The sequence below is a fragment of the Tasmannia lanceolata genome, unplaced genomic scaffold, assembly GCF_043159265.1.
Source record: "Tasmannia lanceolata isolate RefF3 unplaced genomic scaffold, GAP_Taslan_0.1 ptg000008l, whole genome shotgun sequence".
Classification (NCBI taxonomy): domain Eukaryota; kingdom Viridiplantae; phylum Streptophyta; class Magnoliopsida; order Canellales; family Winteraceae; genus Tasmannia; species Tasmannia lanceolata.
Window position 1 is genome coordinate 63100499 of NW_027518685.1, and position 22215 is coordinate 63122713.

At 38.9% G+C, this 22215-nt stretch overlaps 1 protein-coding gene across 11 annotated transcripts in view; it reads right to left on the reverse strand.

Moving 5' to 3' along the window:
- LOC143885444 (histone deacetylase 15-like) overlaps positions 1–22215 on the reverse strand; it is a 75997-nt gene that overhangs the window by 25051 nt on the left and 28731 nt on the right. For all 11 annotated transcript variants that reach the window (XR_013253271.1, XR_013253270.1, XM_077389627.1 and 8 more), the window contains exons 8-12: positions 17471–17594; positions 16697–16822; positions 16470–16520; positions 14449–14517; positions 11041–11149 (exon numbers count right to left, since the gene is read on the reverse strand). Coding sequence is in view for 9 of the 11 variants with exons in the window: in XM_077389627.1 (XP_077245742.1) it covers positions 11041–11149; positions 14449–14517; positions 16470–16520; positions 16697–16822; positions 17471–17594 (479 nt within the window). In the remaining 2 variants the exon portion in view is untranslated. The remainder of the gene's footprint in view (positions 1–11040; positions 11150–14448; positions 14518–16469; positions 16521–16696; positions 16823–17470; positions 17595–22215) is intronic.

Sequence of the window (22215 nt, forward strand, 5' to 3'; positions counted from 1 at the left end):
GAGGATAGCTTTCAAGTTCATTACTCGGAGCACATCGGGGGAGCTGAAGAGGAGAGTGTCGTCTGCAAACTGTAGCTGTGAAACTTCGAACTCACTGGCCCTAATCTTGAAGCCTTCTACCAAACCACAAGACTTTCCTTTTTCGATAAGCCTGCTAAGAGTCAGCTATCAAGACAAACAGAAAATGAGATATGGACCGCCTTGCCTAAAGCATCAAGAGGATTAAAAGAACTCCTTCAAGACCCCATTGATGAGGAAGGAAAACCATGCTGCTGATACGCATCTCTCGATCCACTTTCTCCATTTATCCCCAAATCCCATTCTACCCATGAGGTAATCCAAGCACTTCCATTCCAGTCGGTCAAAGGCTTTTCCATATTCAATTTGCAAACTACACCAAGTCGACCCTCTTTAAAATAATAGTCCACCACTTCACTAGCAACCTAAGAACAGTCTAGAATTTGTCTTTCGCTCACAAATGCACTTTGACTATCCACTATGACAGAGGGTGGGACCTTTTTAAAATTTTCAGCAAGCACCTTCGCTAGAACTTTATATAAACACCCAACTAAACCAATGGAACAGAAATCTGCAACAGATGATGCTCCTTTTACTTTATGAATTGGGGCTATCAAGGTTGCCCCTATGCCACAATCCAACACCATAACTTCATAGAATTCTATGAAAAAGCGCATCACATCTTCTTTTACATACTCCCAGCAACTCTACAAGGAGGTCAGAAAAAAACCGTCTAGGCCGGGTGCCTTGTCCCTCTCTAACGAAAACCCCCCCTTTCTACTTCATCCTCGGTAAAATTCTACTTCGGGCTTGAGATCCCTTATTCCCCCAAAGTTTTGAATTCCAACACTTTAGGAAGAAGGCGAAGAATCTCCTCTAATGAGTATCAGAGGTTGTAAAAGTCAACAATCTCTTTCGTGATGGCTTCCTTATCGTTATTTAGATCACTGTTTACATTAAGGACTTCAATTCTTGTTGAATAACATGTATTAGGGTAGTTTAGTCATTACTTGTAGTTTTAGGGGTATTACAGTCATTGTACATTGTTGCCCTATTTGGGGCCTATATACATCATTTACGTGATTAGCTCCCTAGTAGAGACTCTCTATCTCTCTACTCCTCTTCTTCTTCCTCTCTTCTCTAACCCTAATCTCCATTTCTAACGTGGTATCAGAGCATAGATCCTAGGGAAAAGAAGGAAAGAAGAAGAGTCTCTCTATCCTCTGTCATCCATCTCACTCATCTGTCTGCAAACGTTTTATTTTCACTCTTATTTCACAGCTCATGTTATTTCCCTCTCTACTGCAAATAGTGTCTCAAAGGGGTTTTGTGCCTTGAAAGTCTCCTTTTTCGTTTCAAGTTGAAGGCCTTCGGACTCAACTTGAAGGGGAGTGTTGTCTTGTATTGTTTTCTTGTGGTTCTCTTGTTCTTTTCTTGTTGTCATCTCTTTGTTTTCTCTTTCTCCTTCTTGGCTTTCATGGCATTTGAATTGTTCTTCAATGCGCACACTAAGTGTTCAAGGAAATGTCCAAGAGAGGTGTGGTACCTTATTTGTCTTCTTTTCGTTGCAAGTTGAAGATATTTGACCTTCAACTTGAGGGAGAGTGTTATCATGTTGTCCTCTTTGTTGTCTTAGTATTGTCTTCTTGAGGGAGTGTTGTGTTGTTTTCATGTCTCTTCATTTTGTCTGGCTTTATGCCTTATCTCATCGTGTTGTCTTGATACTGTCCTCCTTGTCTTGTCATCTCCGGGCTCATGTAGGCCCGAGAGGGAGTATTGTTGGTGATTATGTTATTCGTCTCTTTATGTTCTTGGCTATATGCTTTATCCTCTCTTTTCCGGGTAACGGTTTTCCCATCGTTGGTTGGCTCTCTTATAAGTGACAGCTTCATTTTCCCGTTGACCTCGCTTTCCCGGGCGATGTTTTCCCCATCATTGGTCGGCTCTCTTACAGGCATCGGCTTCGTTTTCCTGTTGACCTCGCTTTTCCAGACGATGGTTTCCCCAATGTTGGTCAGCTCTCTTACTGGCGACGGCTTCATTTTCCCGTCGACCTCTCTTATCTGGGCGATTCTATCCTCATCGTTGGTCGGCTCTTTTACTGGCGACGGTTTCTTTTCCCCGTCGACCTCTCTTTAGGCGACGATGTTCATGCCGTCGACCTTGACAACAGACGATGGTTTCCCCATCGATAGTTAGTTACCCTCTTCCTACCTTCTTATCTTTAGGCGACGATGATCATGCCGTCAACCTTGTCACCAGACGATGGCTTCCCCATCATTGGTTGGTTATCTTCTCTATCTCTTCTTCTCCCGAGGCAACGGTCTCCAAGTCGACCTTGTCTCCGATGGTTTTCCCGCCGACCTTGTTTCAAATAGTTACCACATCGATGGCTATCTTCTCTTGGCGTTCTGCTACTTCGTCGATGTTCGTTGTACGCGCCTTCAGCATGCTTATTTTGCTCGTTGGACTATTGTCGGTTCCTGCCATGGCACCTCCATTGCTCGTTGATATTTGGATTTGTTCGACGTGCTCACATTCAAGGGGAGGCCTAGTTTGATCATTCTCGCCATAGTGCTACTTAAGGGGGAACTGCTCTTTTTTTGTTTTGTCGATCTCGCTGCTGTACTGTTGGCCATTGCTGTCTTTTTGTTATGATTTCATTATGCATTTACCACACCAGCTTGAGGATGAGTGTTATACCAAGTTGGATGTCTATTTGCTTATTGTACCTTTTGATGTATCTTTTTAGTTGTTTGTTGTAGTTCTTTGTAGCAAGCTGGAGTTTCATAGTATATACACCCCAGCTTTAGGGGGAGTGTTGAATATGTATTAGGGTAGTTTAGTCATTACTTGTAGTCTTAGGGGTATTACAGTCATTGTACATTGTTGCCCTATTTGGCGCCTATATATACATCATTTAAATGATGAGCTCCCTAGTGGAGACTCTCCATCTATCTACTACTCTTCTTCTTCCTCTCTTCTCTAACCCTAATCTCCATTTCTACGATCTATTTCTCTGCCTACTAGCACTCATTGTACCATGGAAATATACAGTATTCCCTCCTCAACCACCTCACTCTAGATTTCTGTCTCCACGAACTCTCTTCTTGAAGAATGATTTTAATGTGTTCTTCTTTCAATTTTAAAACCACTTCAACCTCCACGTGACTAGCCGCCTCTTCCTCGTGCCTCTACTCAATTTCTTTCAGCCTTTATAGAAGCCATCTTCTCCTTTCTACTGCCTCTTTTTTTATTTTCAAGTCTCCACTTCTTGAGCTTTTGCTTTAGTAACCGCAGTTTGGACCCCATTACAACAATCCGCGAGGCCGTCCACTTTCGCATTCTCCCACCATCATCCTAAATTTTCCTTCATTTTAGGATGCTCCAACCAAGATAAATCAAACCTGAAAGGTGTAGGCAAGGTTTTAAATTTCGGTTTCGGAATGTGTTCCGGTCCTCACTGAAATTGAAATTTTAGCCGAAATTTCAAACTTTAGGCTGAAATCTATCGAGATCAAATAATGTAATATTTTGTCAGGTACAAAATTTCGGCGAAATTACCGAAATAAATAATGAAAAAAAACAGATTTTTTGGTGATATCCTTCAAATTTCGGCCCGAAATTTCAGGGAAAACAATTTCAACCGAAATTTTGTAACGTTTCAACTTCACCCAATTTCGATTTCGCTCTCAACCGAAACCCGAAATTTCGATCTGATTTTGGTCGAAATATGCCCCCCAAGAATCAAAGCGTGGGTTTAACAGAATACGGCAATTATCTGATATCGGGTGAGCCAAAGCTTCTTGACATATATCAGACAAAAGCTCCACCGATCTGGGGAACACCAAGAACCTATCAAGCCGGCTACAAGAAGTGTTTCTAGCCCATGTGAATTGCGCACTAGATAAAGGCAAATCCAACAATTCATGATCTTCTAATGACACGGTCATACCAAGGACCTATATAGATACAAATCCTAATTAAATCTAGGACACAGATCTCGATCAAAGATTAACGGCTAGATCTTCGATTTTGAGTTTTCACACCGTAGGATATGTAAATTAGATATTGGATTGATCCCCAATCTTTAAGATTGTATTTCTCATCCCGCAGTAGATTAAACAATCTTAAAAATCGACGATCATAGTGTCTTTTCATCACTATTAGTATAACCTATTTTTGGGGCATTAAATCTTGATTTTGGTCCCCGTAGATAGGTATTTCGAATACCTATCCAACGGACCCAAGATTTAAGGATTCAGACATGATTTAAGTAAGTTATGATCCTTTTTCTGTTAGGGTTAGGCATAGTTACGAGTTTTGTCTTATTAGGCAACTTTTAGGTTTTTTTATTTAAAAAAGATAAAATAAAAATAACCTAATATAACCTAAATACTAATAATGTATTAGAATAAGCTAGGAAATCTAATATTGATATTTTGATGTGATCCGACCGTTGGATCATCTTTTTCTTCATTTGATTTTTATTTATGTTGGACATTATTATATTGGACTTTGGTTTATTTTAGCCTAGATGTGGGGATTGTCCACATGATTTAGGGCCCACTCATACACACACCACTCATCATACACCTATTATTGGCTTATTTCCGTTGTTGCCCTTACTTGTTTACACTCTGCAGCATGGGGGCGAAGCGGTCCTTTCACATTTAATTAAGTCACTTAAGTGACATAAAGTTATTGGTAGCACAAGAGGGCCCACCACAAGCTACAACTCATATAAAGGGAGAAAGGGAGAGAGAAACCCTAGTTTTGAGAACCGATTGTGAAGTCAAAAACAAGAAGAGCCGTGTGCCTCCTTTCACAACCCCATTTTTTTATAACAGCCGTTGGTTCCCGACCATCAAGGACCCTCCACCAACATATGGGTGTGCTCCTTTCTAGGATTTCCTTTGAGTCACCCTATACGGGTCCACCCAAAATGCATCACCAGCCCGGGGTTGTTGTATGCTCTTAGTCGGGTTGGCTTTTGGCGTTATGTTGTTGGCTCCAAGAGGTCTCCCTTTTTGGGCCTCCCTCCCATGATTACCATGCATGTAATCATGCTTTTTATACGTACCTTCTCTCCCTTTTTTTGTGAGAGTTTTTATCTCATTTGCCTGCGTGATTAGTCTTTAACAATCTCTATTGTTTTCTTCAACCATTTATTAAAAGAGACCATGCTAACGACTCTCTAACAGTTAATAGAAAATATAAAAGCAAAAGATAAATCATATGAAATACAATCATAATTACAACTCTACTCTTGGAAGCCATTCGTATGGCAGTCACTATCACTTGTCCTGGATTTGGGTGAAGATTGAGATGAAAGCTCTATGTATCAGTCAGAAAGTAATCACGTACAATTTACATATCAAGCATGTTACCATTCATTCAAATGTTCAATCCTTTTCTATTAAACTTAATCTTATTTTATTAGAAAATAAGTTTCGACTCATTAACTCTATTCTAAACTATCTCTACACATAAATTTCTTACCTTAAAAGAAACACCGTTCATATTATGCCAAATTTATTACTAAAACTCATAGAGGCTTTAACTTAAACGTAAGTGTTGATTTCTTCGTAAAGCAACTGTTATAACACATTCTATTATTATTTATAAGCCTGATTTCCTTTTGAAAATCAAAATAAAATGATTATTTAACCCTTTTAGGTGATGAATTTAATGAAAAGCAGCCCTTTATGGCTTATATATTATTTATATATACTATATCTTTTATGAAAAACAAAGTACCTGCATTATATAGCTTGTATATAAAAGGGTTTACATAAAACAACCCATTGAAACATTGTTACATACTGATTTTTCGAAAATCAGCCCCCTCAGAGCTTAATTATATCATATACATCACATACAAGTATACAACAACTTATATAAGTCATATAATTCATATAAAGTGGGATCTTTACAAAATAACTCATAATTACACTGCTTTTGTGCTGATTTTAATAAAAAAATCATTAAGCTATATATAACACACCTAGGTGCATATCTTTCATTGAAAAAATACGTTATACATAATCTATACAAGTACTCGATGAAATTTTTGTTGATGTTGTGAGAAAACAATGATAAAACCCTCTTTAAATCGCACATATGGATTAAAACATCCATAAACAAACCCTTCAACACTTTAAAGTACAAATAATAATAGTTCACATGAGAAAAATAGGATTTCTACATTAAAAACCCTAAAACGAAAAATCAAAAACTCTTTTCTTCGAGAAAAGCCCCTGATCTTCCTCTTCTTTTCCTTTCTTTTTTCTCGTATTTTCTTCTCTTTTTCTCTCTTTCTTTTTCCTTCAATTTTTAGGTGATTAAAAATAGAGAAAAGAGAAGGTACTCCCTGGAGTAGATAACTTATCTACTCCCTACCTTAAAATAACAGTTGGGCCCACATTGTTTGGGTGATCCAAGGCATTCATTTGATGGGCCCTCACATAGATAGGGTGTGCCCAAAAAATCAGCTCGATAGGATCATCCTAATCCTATGAACTGTGGGGGCAAAAAATGGACAGATTTGTGCAGGTTTATACACGTCCATTTTTCCCTCCACAGTTCATAGGGTTAGGATGATCCTATCGAGCTGATTTTTTTAGCACGCCCTATCTATGTGAGGGCCCATCAAATGAATGCTTTGGATCACCCAAACAATGTGGCCCCAACTGTTATTATAAGGTAGAGGTAGATAAGTTATCTACTCCAGGGAGTACCTTCTCTTTTCTCTTAAAAATAACTCTAGATGGGTTTGTTTATAAACATGCCTAGAGTTTTATTTCAAGAAGGTTTCTAACTATTAGATTCGTAATTATAATCTAATACTAATTTAAGAGGGTGGAAATATCAATGTTGGATTTCCTAGCATATCCTAATATATTAATAGTATTTAGGTTATATTAGGTTATTTTTAGATTTTATCTTTTTTAAATAAAACAACCTAAAAGTTGCTTAATAAGACAAAACTCATAACTATGCCTAACCCTAATAGAAAAAAGGTCATAACTTACTCAAATCACATCTGAATCGCTAAATCTTGGATCCGTTGGATAGGTATTCGAAATCCCATCTACGGGGACCAACATCATGTCGAACGGACAAGATTTGATGCGCCAAAAATAGGTTATACTAAAAGTGACGAAAATACACTATGACAGTAGATTTTTAAGATTGTTTAATCTATTGTGGGATAGAAAATACCAGGGAAGCAGGATTCGTACCTGAGGGTGGGGATTCGCGATTCCCCGAATCGGAATCGTGATTCGCCTCGGAATCGTGATTCGCCGTCGGAACCCCGATTCCCAATTTATGAAAACCCCGATTCCCACTTTATAGGAACCCCTATTCCCAGGCGATTCCCTGTGAACCCCCAGCGAATCCCAACTCCCCAGCGACTCCCAGTGACTCCCCGGCGAATCTCCGGCGATTCCCTGGCGAATCCCCGACGAATCTCTGTCGACTCTCTGGCAAACCCACGATTCCTACTTCCAACCATCCCAAAAGCCTTCGATTCCCGCTTTTGAATCCCGAATCGAATCCCGCTTTCGATTCCCGCCTTGGCAACCTTGGAAAATACATATGAATCTTAAAGATTGGGGATCGATCTAATATCTAATTTACATATCCTACGATCTGAAAACTCAAAATAGAAGATCTAGCCGTTAATCTTCGATCGAAAGATCTACGGTCTTGATTTAATTAGGATTTGTATCTATATAGGCCCGGTGGGACCGGGTCTAAAATACCCTAAAACGGTACACATTTTTTGAGGGGTATTTTGGTCTTGTAAATAATAATAAAAAATAGTTTATTTAATAAAATAAAGAAAATGGGGATGCTTAGTTTCCTTAGTTGGAATAAATTAGGGTTCTTAAAAGACTAGTAAATTAGGACTCTTAAAAACAAGAATCTATAAAAACACACTTAAGCTACAAATTTTAGATAAAGAGGAAACCGTGTGGAGTTTTGGGAGAAGAGAACGGAGAAAAGCTTGGAAATCCCATCTCCTAAAGAGGTATGTAAGTATAATTAAAATACAATTATAGTTTTCTCTACTCTCTACAGAGATTCAGATCTCTTTGGAATAAAGATTATAGTGTACTTATAGTTATTGAATCAACTTTTGTGGTTCTTGAGACAAGAACAAAAGATTGGGGTTGTGGGAAATAATTTTCCCAAGATTTTCGTTTTCGTTTCGCGTTGATACGCTAATTAAGCAGTAAAATTACGAGATAATTTGTTAAGATATTTAATATGCTTAAAGGAAGAAGAAAGAAGGGTTTTTGGGTAGAAAACTAGAGAAAAATAGTGTTCTTGCGTGAATTGGGAAAACCCAAATCGAGAGTCTTCGACGCCCGAACACACAATGAGGGGCCGATTTTGCGAGGTTTTCCAATAAGTTTTGAAGGGCACAGATATGCCCCGTAAGACCTCGATATTAATCCAAAGTGTTAATCAAGGGTTAATATGGATTGTAGGTGATACTACACAGTGATTTAAAGATCTTGTTCGTGGGAAACAATTCAAACCAATACCACAGGTGCGTAGACTTGTTCTACCACAGTTATTATACATATTGAATATGATTTATTATGCAAAGTTATGCATGTTCTTGAATAATATTGACTGTGTTGGTGTACACAAGGACCAATATTCACAGTATTGTATGACTCCTAGTTCAGATCTGCCACATGCATGAATGTGCCAGTTAGACTTTATAGTCACAGTTTTGCATCAAGACAGTGTTTGTCCTAGTAAGGATGCAACAGTTAATGTCCTTAAGACGAAGTGTTTGGCATGATTACTAGTGTATGAGACTTTTTCTAGACGGTCGAAGAAAGGTCACGGATCAAGCCGCAGTTATAGCTCTTCGCAGTTTTTTCGAGAGCTTCACCCTACACAGTATTTTCGAGGGTGTAATCTCGTACGAGATCGTTGGGATTCGGCTTTCTACGAGTTAGTAGGCAGGTTCCGTTGACTATGTAGTCTAGCAGTACTAGTCTCATTCCACTAGGCATCAGGCACAGTTATAGTTAACGCATCTTTATGCCAATTATACCGTTTGCTAGCTAGATTGATATGCCAATTACAGTTTTTACATATATTGCCAGTTACTTTGTTTCTATTGATTGATATTATGTTATTAGTGTAGACATATCTATTTCACTGGGCGTTAGCTCATTCCATGCATTCTATGTTACAGGTGGAGAACAGTAGGATGCTTGCGCGTGAGCTTTGGGTGTGAGCAAGGGCGCCAGTTTAGGAGTTTATTATTCCCAGTTATTCAGTTAATTGAAACAATAGTATAGTAGGAATGAATATCTAGTTATTTCATTTGGTTTAATTGATGTAGTCATTTGGACAAGAAATTTTAGTTTCTGCATTGATTACTCTGATAGTTAATTAATTGGTTATTATTTTATTGGCTATGTTTATTGATGGTTACAGTAAGAATGCCTTACATATTCGTGGTTGGATGAATATGTGGCGTTGTTATGTACCTAGACTTGAAATTCGGTTTAGGGGCGTGAAAGGGCCATTACATTCCACCCTCAAAGGAATTTCGTCTCCGAAATTCGACTCCCTAAATTCCCTTAAGTTAACAGTTTTTATGTATTAAAGTTACAAAACTAAGGTGATATGCAAACAACACATCCAACGGAGTGTACAAATAACGTGTTATAAAATTCATTTGTGCTGTGTGAGTCTTAAGCAAACAACAAATTATAGAATTTAGTTAATAAACAAAGCAACGTATTATAATATGACTTTGGTCCACTATTTGTAGTATAAAATGTGATTAGGTAATGTACATTAATATTGTGTTTGCCTTTAAGCGTATGATGAGAATCATGAGGGAGGTGCATAGATTTTATTAAGTTCAACCAACTACCATTTCCTAAGACGTACCCAAGACTCGCAATGCATCAAATTTTTAAGAACCTAATACAACTCACTTTATTATGTGGGATCTTACATATTTAGATCTTGACAAACACAACGGTTAAAAGCAAACATTGCGGGGGGGAAGGTGAGCCTCTAGCTCAATTGGTAAACAATACGTTCCTAAACCCTGAGTTCGGAGGTTCAATCTCAGCTTACCTACCAAAAAAACAAGAACATTTAAGGGATTGGTTCAACCTAGCACAATTTTTGAGTTCCAGTTTGTCAAACTGGTCTCTATATTAGGTTGACTCAACCGAGGCTCAACAAGTTTTGTTGATAATAATCAGCAATATCTGATTGATGTAATTTTTGCCAATAGTCCATCAATTCACCTGCTAGATTAACAGTCAAAACACAAAACATTCACTTTTGCGCCACTTGTGGTTAGTGTCAGATTTACTAGTGGGGAGGAAAAGATATAATATAAATTTTGCATATGGAATTTCATACTTCAAGTAAAAGTCAGATTGTCTACTGGGGAGAAAAGAAAAGTTATCTCACATGGTACCATTTTCAACATGGAAAATATTAAATATATAATCTAAATTTTGCACAAGGAATTTCAAATTTCATGTAAAAGCTACAAGAAGCAAATGGTAAGCATGCAAAATCTTATTAAAAATAATGGTGGCTATAAATCAAATAATTGAAACACTCTTGCGCAAATAATAAATATTAGGAAATCAGAACACAGAAGTGTAACTGTATCAATGCAAACTAAATGGACTTCAAGAAACTGCACAAGCACACAACGTCTATCGAGAATGACCATCTTATTCAAATGAAATACCATAAATATCAAAGCCAACCGTTATAGTATTTAAATACTACACAATTAACTATCATGATTTTGAAAAAACATGTAACATATCTGGAACTACTTAGTACACAAGAATAACAGACTACAGATCTCCATTGATAAAACTGGCTGCAAAATCATCCTTAATAATACATCAGCTTCCAAAAAAAAAAACTCCAGACACTTGTGATACAACAATTTACTATGAAATATGCTTTACTTTATGATTGGCAGTAAAAAGATAAGAAAAAGACCTATAGGAAGCACAATATGTTGAAAAGCAAAAACATAATCATCATCACCAACTCCACCACACTTCCAAGGAACATTCACAGAATATCCTTCTGCTCCCATGATTCCGACCTGAATTGACAAACAATCTATTAGTATCAAAAATTGAAGCCCCAAGAAATGGGTAAAATATCCTATTGACTAGTTAATAAAAAGAGAAGCGTATGCATATAGCATGTATTGGGAAATTTAGTATCATAAAAAGTGCTAAAAACTACATTAAAAAAAGTCTAAGTAGTAACATGACAACGAGGCTCGAAATTAGATTATATACACTAATATTTTCAAGTTTAGTAGCAAAAGCAGATATATTACAAATAGGCAGCTGACATCAGTACACATACAAATATTGTAAAACAATTCCTTGTAACAAAGAACAAATAGTTTCGTCAGCACATAAGTGAAACCACAAGATCACTTAAAAGAGTCTCCTACTTCCAACAATTCTGACAGAATAAAGTAGGGAGGTGGGGGCCTCAAAAGGATCAAAAGCTTCACATGTACAGAACTTAGGTTTAACAGCTTTTTTTTTTTTTGATGCAGGTTTGACAGTTCTTTGGATCCACTGGGCTTATGTATTTTTCTTTGGGTGCACTGGGCTTATGCATCTGCATCATAAAATCTTGTTTTAACTTTCTTATGAGTCTGCTCGTCCCTAGCTCCCAATTACTTCACTTCATTAAAGAAAAGCCCATTTTAAAAGGAGGGAATGGCCAGCTGGGGAAAAGCCTGCCTTATGTGTCAGCTTAGCCGACCAATACTGCAATAACCCGATGGAGGGATCAGTAGTAATGCGGGCTAGCCAGCCGGGAGGTTCGATTCCTCCCCGATCCCTTGGAAATCGATCCATGGTTGGAAGCTCCTTTTCCTAGGAGAGCATACTCCAACATCAGAAATCAATTAGCTCTGATGGAAAGATTTTTCTGAAAGTGACTGGTTCAGCTATCGGAATGGCTTTCGGTCCCCGGATAACCTGAAGTTAGGTTTAACAATTCTTTTTCGTTTGATGCAGGTTTAACAGTTCTTTGGGACCATGGACTTAATGTAACTGCATCATAAAATCTTGTTTTAACTTTTTCCTGAGTCTGTACTTCCCTAACTCCCAATTACTTAACTTAAAGCCCAAAACAATTTCACAAATAGAAGAAACAATTTCGCATAACCAAAGAAAACAAACAAGAAGAGAAGAAATAAAAGTGACCCCTAGCACATGAAAACGAGGAATGAAGAGTTAAAGTCCAATACCATGAGATTCTTTAATTGTCTCTTCTCCTTATACAAACTTCAGTTAAACCAAATTACAAATATACCCATATGTATTGCACATAAGCAGGACATAAAGGCCTATCTGATAGTATACTCCTATAAAGTTAATACCCATTTAAATTATTGAACATACCAGTGATTACAAGATTCCTTCCATAAAACTTATATTCAGCTTGTAATGGTGTATAATAGTGACATAGCTTTATTGAAGATGTCTGCATTGATTGAACATATAATAATGTGTGATCCACACTCTAATCAGTGACGGATAAAATGGCAGTCCACCTCAAAATGTTCTGTCCGCTCATGAAAAATGGATAGCGAATCTGGATAGCACTGTTATAACTTCGTAAAGTTGTGTGCAAGGAAGAATCAAAATACCAAAGTTTGAAAGTAGTACACAAAAGAAGACGACCTTGCTGGATGTTGCTGCCATGTACCAATATTTTGCTCCAACTGAGGATTTGGAAACAAGATCGTATTTCTTATATTTCCAGAAGATTAAGGAATCTTTTAAGCAAATACACCAACCAGTAACAGAATAGTGTATCTGGACATCTTGCCCAGTTGGCATCAGTATAGGCTACTAATTCTAATGAAGATGAGGACGAAGAGAACACTCCCGCACACAATACCCTATATGAGTCGATGACTCGATGCACTAGGCTTTGGAGACTTCTAACCAAAAATTCCCATCCCATTGGAATTCCCAAATCACCTCCAAGTACATCCCAAATGGTCGTAGTGACATTTATACACATCCGATTCAGAATGGGCAGAGATGCATACCAAATGCAAAAGTGTAAGGGTATAAATGGTTCACAATACCAATATATGTTAAAAGATTGTGTTTATATGAATTGCATGTAAAATTGCGTAGATGTATTATGTACAAAAGTTTATAAGGATTATATGTGAAATCTGGTACTACTGAATTCAAAGATGCGTAAAATGCATGCCAGTAGGTGTTCGATGGTTTTAAACCATTATGGGTGTTTTTTTCCTTATAAGATAGTTTGAGTGTGTATTTGTGCTTATTCTAGCACTTCCTGAAGTTTCATCTTAAATGTTCACCATTTGCATATGTTTCCATGATTTTCGCAGCATTTCCAGTTTTTGGGCTCCTGAATCCGCCACTGCTATTTTGCCCTCGCTGGGCCTGAACTTGACTTTTCTGATTTCAACATCGGTCCGTCAGGTGACCCAAGTTCTGATGTTTTTATATAATGGAACACAACAATTCATTAAACACTCTTCTGATTGCAAGTTAATAGTATTTAGGGAATACATATTTTTTTCAGTATTTTAAACATTTCAAAAAAAAAAGAGTCTTTAGGGAAATGTAACACCCTTTAACAGCAAATAAGATAAAGTGCAAAATAAAGAGAGTGCCAGCCTACAGAAGGGAATGTGGATATCATTTCCCTATAATAAATTCGGATGCTTGTATGAGAATTATGGCTTGCAGCCTAGTGTAATTTAGTATAAAGCTACTGTAATGTTCACATAAAGAAATAAATACAATAATAATTTATTTCTAAGATTTTATGGGTGTGCCGAAATTTGTTTATCAATTAGAAACTGCAAACTCAAGTGAGTAACTAAATATTAATTTTATGAAGTTTATCAACAGTACCGATTGGCCTTCTGACAAAATGTCATAACTCATAACTCACAGGCAGGGATTGTGTATGCACCATGGTTTTAAATTTCAGCCGAAATACCGAAATTTAGGTCGAAATTTAGGATATCGTCTGGGACCAACACCGAAAGTACATAAATCCATTAGCGAAATTTCACAATTTCGGAAATTTCGGCTGAAATTTCAGGAAATGTACTTTTTTTAAAAAAATATGACTTCTTTTTTTTTTGTAAATTTCGGTTTCAGCTATGTCCAAAACCGAAATTTTAAACCTTGGTATGCACGACATGACCTAGAAGCCGATAATTCGATTGATGCTTGCAGATGAATGTCACTCCACAACAATTAGGGCATTGGTCATTAAAAGTGAAGCGGAGAAATTAGAGAAAGCTACATATACCCAAAAATGCAAGCATGTAAGATAGAGAAATAAAAGATTCAAAGCATTGAAGAAATTAAGCACCTCATCTGCTGCTCCGGTGCCGGGATAGAACCTCCCTTCTTCATGCCTATGTAAAGATATATACAATACCTGCAGTGTAAATTTTTTTCAGCATGCAACTCAACAAATTAGACCCGATGTCAGAAAGAAAAAAAAATAGGGAGATGATAGCCACACTTTTTTTGCTTTGACTCTCTTTCCTTTCCATTTAAACTTTCTAATTGACTGTTAAAGACTGACACAATTTCGAGTACGATATCAACAGCCAATAACAAAAGTATAAAATAAATAGGAGGGGTGAATATCATCTCCCTAAGAATAAGTTATAAACCTTCACTATAAATCGACCAGAAACTATAGCAAAATAATAATATGAGTGATGATTGTTAAAGTATAAAAGATTGAATAATGCCAAATTCAACGGCTTTAGTTTTTTGGAGTAATTGGTTGTTTCACATGGTATCAGAGCAAAGGCCCTGGTTTCAAAACTCCTTGATATTCAAAATTCTCGCCAGAGAAGATGAAGATTTCACCACTGGCAAAACCGTCATGGACAGATCAGGTCCAACGGTTGAGGTTCGTCAAACACTCAACAGTCCGATTGGCATGAGAGTACAGCAGAGGGGATGTGATTAAAGCAGTAAATGTATGACAGGAATGCTCTAAACAGATGTGGAATAAAGGTGGACACGCGCACTATTTGTTTACGGTGCAAGGGAAAAGAAGAAAAAGCTCATCAATAATTGGCTCCTGTGAAGATGGGCCACATGGACAGATCAGGTCCTACGGTTCAAAATTCCTTGATATTCAAAATTCTCGCCAGAGAAGATGAAGATTTCACCACTGGCAAAACCATCATGGACAGATCAGGTCCAGCGGTTGAGGTTCGTCAATACACTCAACAGTCCGATTGGCATGAGAGTACAGCAGAGGGGATGTGATTAAAGCAGTAAGTGTATGACAGGAATGCTCTAAACAGATGTGGAATAAAGGTGGACACGCGCACTATTTGTTTAGGGTGCAAGGGAAAAGGAGAAAAAGCTCATCAATAATTGGCTCCTGTGAAGATGGGCCACACTATGATACTCAGAAACATTTTCCAGGTCCACAAGCAGCTGACGGTAAGAGGAACCACATCACTGGTCCAATAGGTCAAATTTTCTGGTTTGAGCAAATGACTTTGGGCTTCAACATAAGTTTCATGGCCAATAATAGAATTGCTGGATCACAATCTTAATGTGGTATTGGGTCATCAGATTTTGGGCTTCATCATCCCTTGCCCCTCAGCCCAATACCTTGCCAAAAAACAAACGATAGCAGCACGATGAGAGGTATCGTGTTGGTCCCTATTGGTTCAACAGTGTCTTGTCCCTAAATATGATGACCACACAATTGTTTTCATAGAGTCCTCTAAGGATCAAGCTAGATGCCCCAACATTCTTATGGCCCTTAGAAGAGACATATATTAAGAGAGAGAGAGAGAGAGAGAGAGAGAGAGAGAGAGAGAAAGTCAGTTATATGCGGAAATAAATTACAAATGATTTATTGGAGGTTATTATAGAGATCATGAGAGCAAACATTATTTTCCCTTCCCATGAAATAATTACAAATTTCTGTAGAAATAGAAACTCCTTAACAATTTTTGTAATTGTATCCAGGGGAGGAGAGGGATAGAAATTGTCAGTACCTCTCAACCTGCACGCCTAGACTAGATTAATGTAAACAACAAGAGGTACAAATAGAGCCCTCTGTAACTGATAAAATGAAATAATTACAGAACTATCCTCACATAACTTAAATGTAAAAACGACACTTAAAAAATAAGACAATAGTTTTAACTAGTTTGTTTACTTAGAAACTCAATCTGCTATAGTTTTCTTAATTAACACGGTAAACTACAGAGAGAAACACTCAATCATAGTTTTAACTTCAAATTCAATCACAACGAGCAGAAGTGTTTCAGCCAACAGTCATTAAGCTAGCTCCATCGCTTTACGTAATAAAAAATTCACTTGGAATATATATTTTGTTAACGGGCTCACCGATCTGTCTCCATCAAATATTTCTTGTGTTCCATTGCCATGGTGTACATCCTGCAAAAAAGTGAAAACCAGCAAAGTAGTGCATAACTCCAAGACATTCCATAAATCATATTTCCCATGCTGAATAAGGTTGCAGTGAAGAAAAATGTAAAGAAAACCAGTGAATGACAAAGATGAGAAAGTAAAAAAAAAAAAAAGACCATAAAGTCGCAAGTTATTGATGTTACCCAATCAACAATCAACACTTTCTTAGCACCTGCAACCCGTGCTGCCAATACAGCAACTGCAGCATTATTGTGGAGACAGAACCCCATTGCCTGTGTTATACCGGCGTGATGCCCAGGAGGCCTAACCTGACTCATGGAAACAACCTATGTCACAAATATTGTTCACGGGAATTTCTCAGCAAGGGGAAATCTCAGGATATTTTTTTTTATTTCATTTTATTTCAGATTTATCAGGAAAAACGATAAAAATAAAATTATATAAAAATATAAATTTAAGAAAAAATATAAAATAAAAATAGGGGCAATGATAAATTTGCACCCTATAGGATAATTCGCACTCCATTAACGTGAATTGACGTTAAAAAGCGTTAAAGTCTGCCACACCCTCCTTTAAAGGGGTGTGAATTATCCTATGCGGGGCGGGGGGGGCGTCGGGGGAAGGGATATATCTTGGCGCTAAAAATATCGGTAAAAAATGGGGATAATATAATGTTATTATCGCGACATTTTTTGAAAAAAATGAAAATATCACTACATTTAAAAATCTCTGGATTATTTTGGGATTTTGTCGTTTATCAAAATGTCCCAATAAAAACACGATATTTTGAAAATTCGGAGATATTTTTGACATAGGAAACAACTAAATCAGAACATCAACAATTCTTCTTCTTTTTTTGAAAGTTAGAACATCAACAATTCTAAGCAGACACTAAAGATTGTCATTCCAATATTACAACATAAAGAGAGTTTGATAAGAAAAGCAGGTCAACATACGAGAGCAAAACCATTCTTGGCATGTCCGGACATGATTTCTGAAGCAAGATCTGCACATAATCCCGCTGCAAGTCTTGCAGCATGTGCTGAATGCTCATTAGCATATGTGTCTGGAGTGAAATAACTGTCAGTCAAATGCAAGAAATCAAAGTCTTTCCCAACAATATCCAGGACCGTTGTCAACACATCACATAGGATTTTTTTTTTCTTTTGAATGGTTCACATCATATAAGTATAACTGAGCGCAAGGTAATTTCTGAAATAATGTATTTCCCAGAAAATGAAATTTTGAAATCATGATTCAAGAACTCGAAAATATACTCAATTGAAACTAGATTTTTTTTTTTTTTTTGAAAGATGACGTTTTTCATTGATATTAGAAAAGCAATGGGAACCAGGAGTCCCGTCCTGCATTACAAGATATCAATAAAACTGGACCAGGCATACCCGGAACCAGGGAAGGGTAGAACCTAACAAAACAAATTCAGCTACAGTAACATTTTCCTTTCTTCCTTCATCATGCCATTAGCAGACTTTACTTTGCATTAGTAGGAAATGATACAAGGAACAAGTCGTCCCCCAAATCAACTGGAGCTCATGCATAGGGGCGATTACAAGAGTAACAATAAAACAGCTAAAGGTCCAGGGGGCCATGAACAATTACAAGGGTGTCCTCCCGGTCAACACCCTCCTTCGCAAGGACATCAGCCCATCCATTCGTCGTTCAACGCCTATGCTGGAGCAAGGGATGGATGGTGGAGATCAGATCCCTTACTTCGTCTATTTTGAACCCCAAACGCCACGGACCACCGATTTTGTTGGAGGCCCACGCTATCGTATTGGAAGAATCCCCTTCTACAATTAGAGGACCAAGATTGTGGTTTGCATACCATCGTAATCCGAACAATAGGGCCAAGACCTCAGCTTCATTGGCGTCACAAATCCCAGCCGGCCTCGAAAAAGACATTAGAAGATTACCCAGGTCCATTTCAAAAAAAAAGATTACCCAGGTGATCACAGATTACTCCGCCGATGCCCGCTCTCCCCGGATTCCCGCGTGACCTCCCATCAAAATTTAGTTTTAGCCAACCATCAGGAGGAGGACACCATCGAGGTAATACCTCTGATTTTATGCGTCCTTTCCGCAACGACTGTGATCCAATTCCTGAGTATGTCTCCAACTGCATATTGTACTCCACTCTTGGCCTTGGCCCATTTGATGATAGGGAGTTTAATGTCAAGGATTACAATCGCTCGTCTCCGCTCCTTTCCCTCAAAAATCCGATTGTATCTCTCCGCCCAAATATGCCATATAATTGTGTATGGGATACAGAGCCACAAAGCTTCGCCAACACAGCCAACGTACGCACCGCCCCAATTTGATATTAGAGATCTTACGCTTTTTTGGAGCACCCATGAATGCCCAAAGAATCTGAAGATACTCATCCACACTTGGAATGAGAAACGGCAATGTAGGAACAGATGGTTGAGCGACTCACCGGACTCCTTGCATAGTACGCACCAGCTGGCCATACTGAAACCCCGACTCATTAATCTATCACAAGTGTTGATGCCTTTGAGAAGTAGGGTCCATGCAAAAGCCAAGACGCGAGGAGGGGCAACCGGTCTCCAAACAATAGCCCAGCGGGATGGAGTGTCGTGGTTATCTTTCAGTTTACGGAAGAAAGACTTGACGGAGAAACCCCCCTTAGAATCCGGAGTCCAAATCCACTGGTCATTTTCCGTCGCAGATAGATAGGTAGATGATAACGTTTCAAGGAGGTTCCCAAAGTGAACAATCTCAAGGTCTTTAAGGTTATGTCGCAGGTGGATGTCCCACACTATTTTGCCGCTGACAGTACACCTAGTAAAATTCTCAGCAATGGATGATTCCGGCAAAATAGCGAGCCGAAAGAGGTCGGGGAATTTCGCTGCTAGGGGAAGATCACCAGTCCAGACATCTACCCAGAAACGAAGAGAATCACCAATTCCAGGCTTGAATCTCACAAGGGGCTTGAAATCATCTCTGGAGGAGGAGATGGACTTCCAAAAACCTGAACCTCTCAGGTTCGAGGGACCATTACAGACCCAATCGCCCTACCCCTTGCCATATTTTGTCCCTATTACATTGCGCCACAATGCATCTTTCTCAGTTCCAAAACGCCAGAACCACTTTCCTAATAAAGCCCTGTTCCTGAGTCTAATTTTGCCAATACCAAGCCCGCCATTTCTTTTGGATTTGCAGACCTTATTCCAAGCAATAAGATGTTTAAGCCTTTTCCCCTTCTCTTGCCCTTCCCACAGAAAATCTCTCTGGAGCTTTTCAATACGATTTGCGATGCTGACAGGGACTTTAAAGAGTGACATGTAGTATACCGGCATGTTTGCAAGTGTTGGTTTTATTAAAGTTATGCGGCCCCCCAAGGATAAATAGTGCTTCTTCCACGTCGCCAATTTCCTTTCGATTCTCTCGATAACCAGAACCCATAGAACTGCCTTAGGAATTCCATACCCAAGAGGTAATCCGAGATAATGGATAGGGAAAGTTGCCAACTGACATCCAAGAGACCATCGTTGTTGGTTCTATATTAATTCCGGCCACCGCACTCTTTGCCAAATTGACTTTCAGCCCCGAGATAATCTCAAACCAACGAAAAATGCGTCTGGCATTAAGTACATAATTGATATTGTCATCCAAGAACAGAACCGTGTCATCTGCAAATTGTAGATGGGAGATCGTGGAGGAAGCATGATGACTGGGTTTCAGTCCACAAATAAAACCACGGTCTTCAGCTTTTGGATATGAGCGAACTCAAGGATTCTGCCACAGTAATAAATAAGTATGGTACTAGGGGATCCCCCTGTCGAAGACCACGCGAGCAGCCAAAGTAGCCTTGTGGTGCTCCGTTGATCAAGATTGACAACATTGCTGACTTTACGCACGCAGATATCCATGATCGCCATTTCAACCCAAAGCCCATACGCGATAGGATATAGTCCAATACTCCCCAATCTACAAGGTCGTAAGCTTTCTCGAAATCAACCTTGATCAATACTCCCCTACCAGCCATCCGCTTCATAGTATCAGGCAGTTCATTAGCAATTAGGACTCCCTTCAAGATCTACCTGTCACGGACAAAGGCCCCCTGATATTTTGATATTATGTCCTCCATCACCTTGCTGATGCGTCTCGCCAAAACTTTCGATAGCAATTTGTACATTCCGTGGATAAGACTGATTGGGCGAAAATCCTGAATAACAGATGCCCCTTCCTTCTTCAGGATAAGAGTAATGAAGGTTGAGTTGAGATCCTTATTGATGATGCTTCTCTCATGAAATTCAGACATAAACGCAAAAACATCACCTTTGATGTACTCTCAATATTTTTGATAGAAAGCCATCGGGAATCCATCGGGGCCCGGTGCCTTTTCCTTTTGCATCGATGATAGCGCCTCCTCGATTTCCTCCATGGAGAAGTTCCTTTCCAACCATTGAGCTCAATCAACAGAGATACGGTTGAAAGGGAGCCCATCAAAACTAGGTCTCCACTCATGCTTCCGTGAATAGAGATTACTATAGAAGTCAACGATCCTATTCCGGATAACAGTTTTGTCCTCAACCAAAATTCCGTCCGAAGGCAGTTAATCGAATTTATCCATCTACGGTTACTTGCCATCTTGTGAAAAAATATCTTTGAGCCACACCCCACAGGATTTCTGTCACCAGCTAATCTCCTCTCGCCTCGCCTCAAAAATTCGTCGTACTCAGCTTTCAGTGCAGATCTGGACTGGAGCTCATCCTCAGAGAGGGCCCCAATTTCCTCTTGAGATTCCAACTCTTCAAGCTCCTTCAAGATATCAGCTTTCCTTTTCACCATTCTTTCCCTTTCAAGTCTGATCCACTCCTTGATCCAGCCCTTCACCCCCCTTAATTTTTTGCCAAGAACAAAACCATTCCTAGATGCCTCCCACCACATCTTGACCCGGTCATTGAAATTTTCCGTCTCACACCATGCCATATCCATCTTGAACGGGCAGGGGCCAGCATGGGCATCACCAAACAGTAGAAAAATGGGGTTGTGATCCGATATGGGTTTTGGTAACGCCCGAAGAGAGAGGGAGGGGAATAGGTCAATCCACTCCTTTGACAAAAGAGCACGATCTAATCGACTCATAACTAAATGGTCTTGATGATTGGACCACGTGTATTTCGCCCCACCCAATGGGAGATCCAGAAGTTCACAGTCAAGGATGAATTTGGATAGATTATGCATGCTTGTCGTAATAGGCCCCAAACAATTCTTCTCTTCCGGATAGCGAATGGTATTAAAATTGCCCCCAACAATCCACGGGCCGGTCCAGAGTTGACTGACATTGTATAATTCCGGCCATAGCCACTTCCTGTTACAAGCTCGAGCAGGTCCGTATACAGCGGTAAACAACCACTGAAACGGAGATGATCTATTCGAGAAGAGGATTGACACTGAATGATCCCTGATGCAAAAATTCACCATGTTGTATAGGTTCTCCTTCCATATAATTATGATACCCCCGGAAGCATCTCTAGCGTCCTTATAGACCCATTGGCGGTTGGTCCTTCCCCATACACAATTGATAAGACGATCAGTAATTCCCGACAGTTTGGATTCGATGATTACAAGAATATCCAGATTTCGACACCGGCAGAAATCTTGTGCGGCCAATCGCTTCCACTCCGTTCCCAAACCCCTAATGTTCCAGAACAGT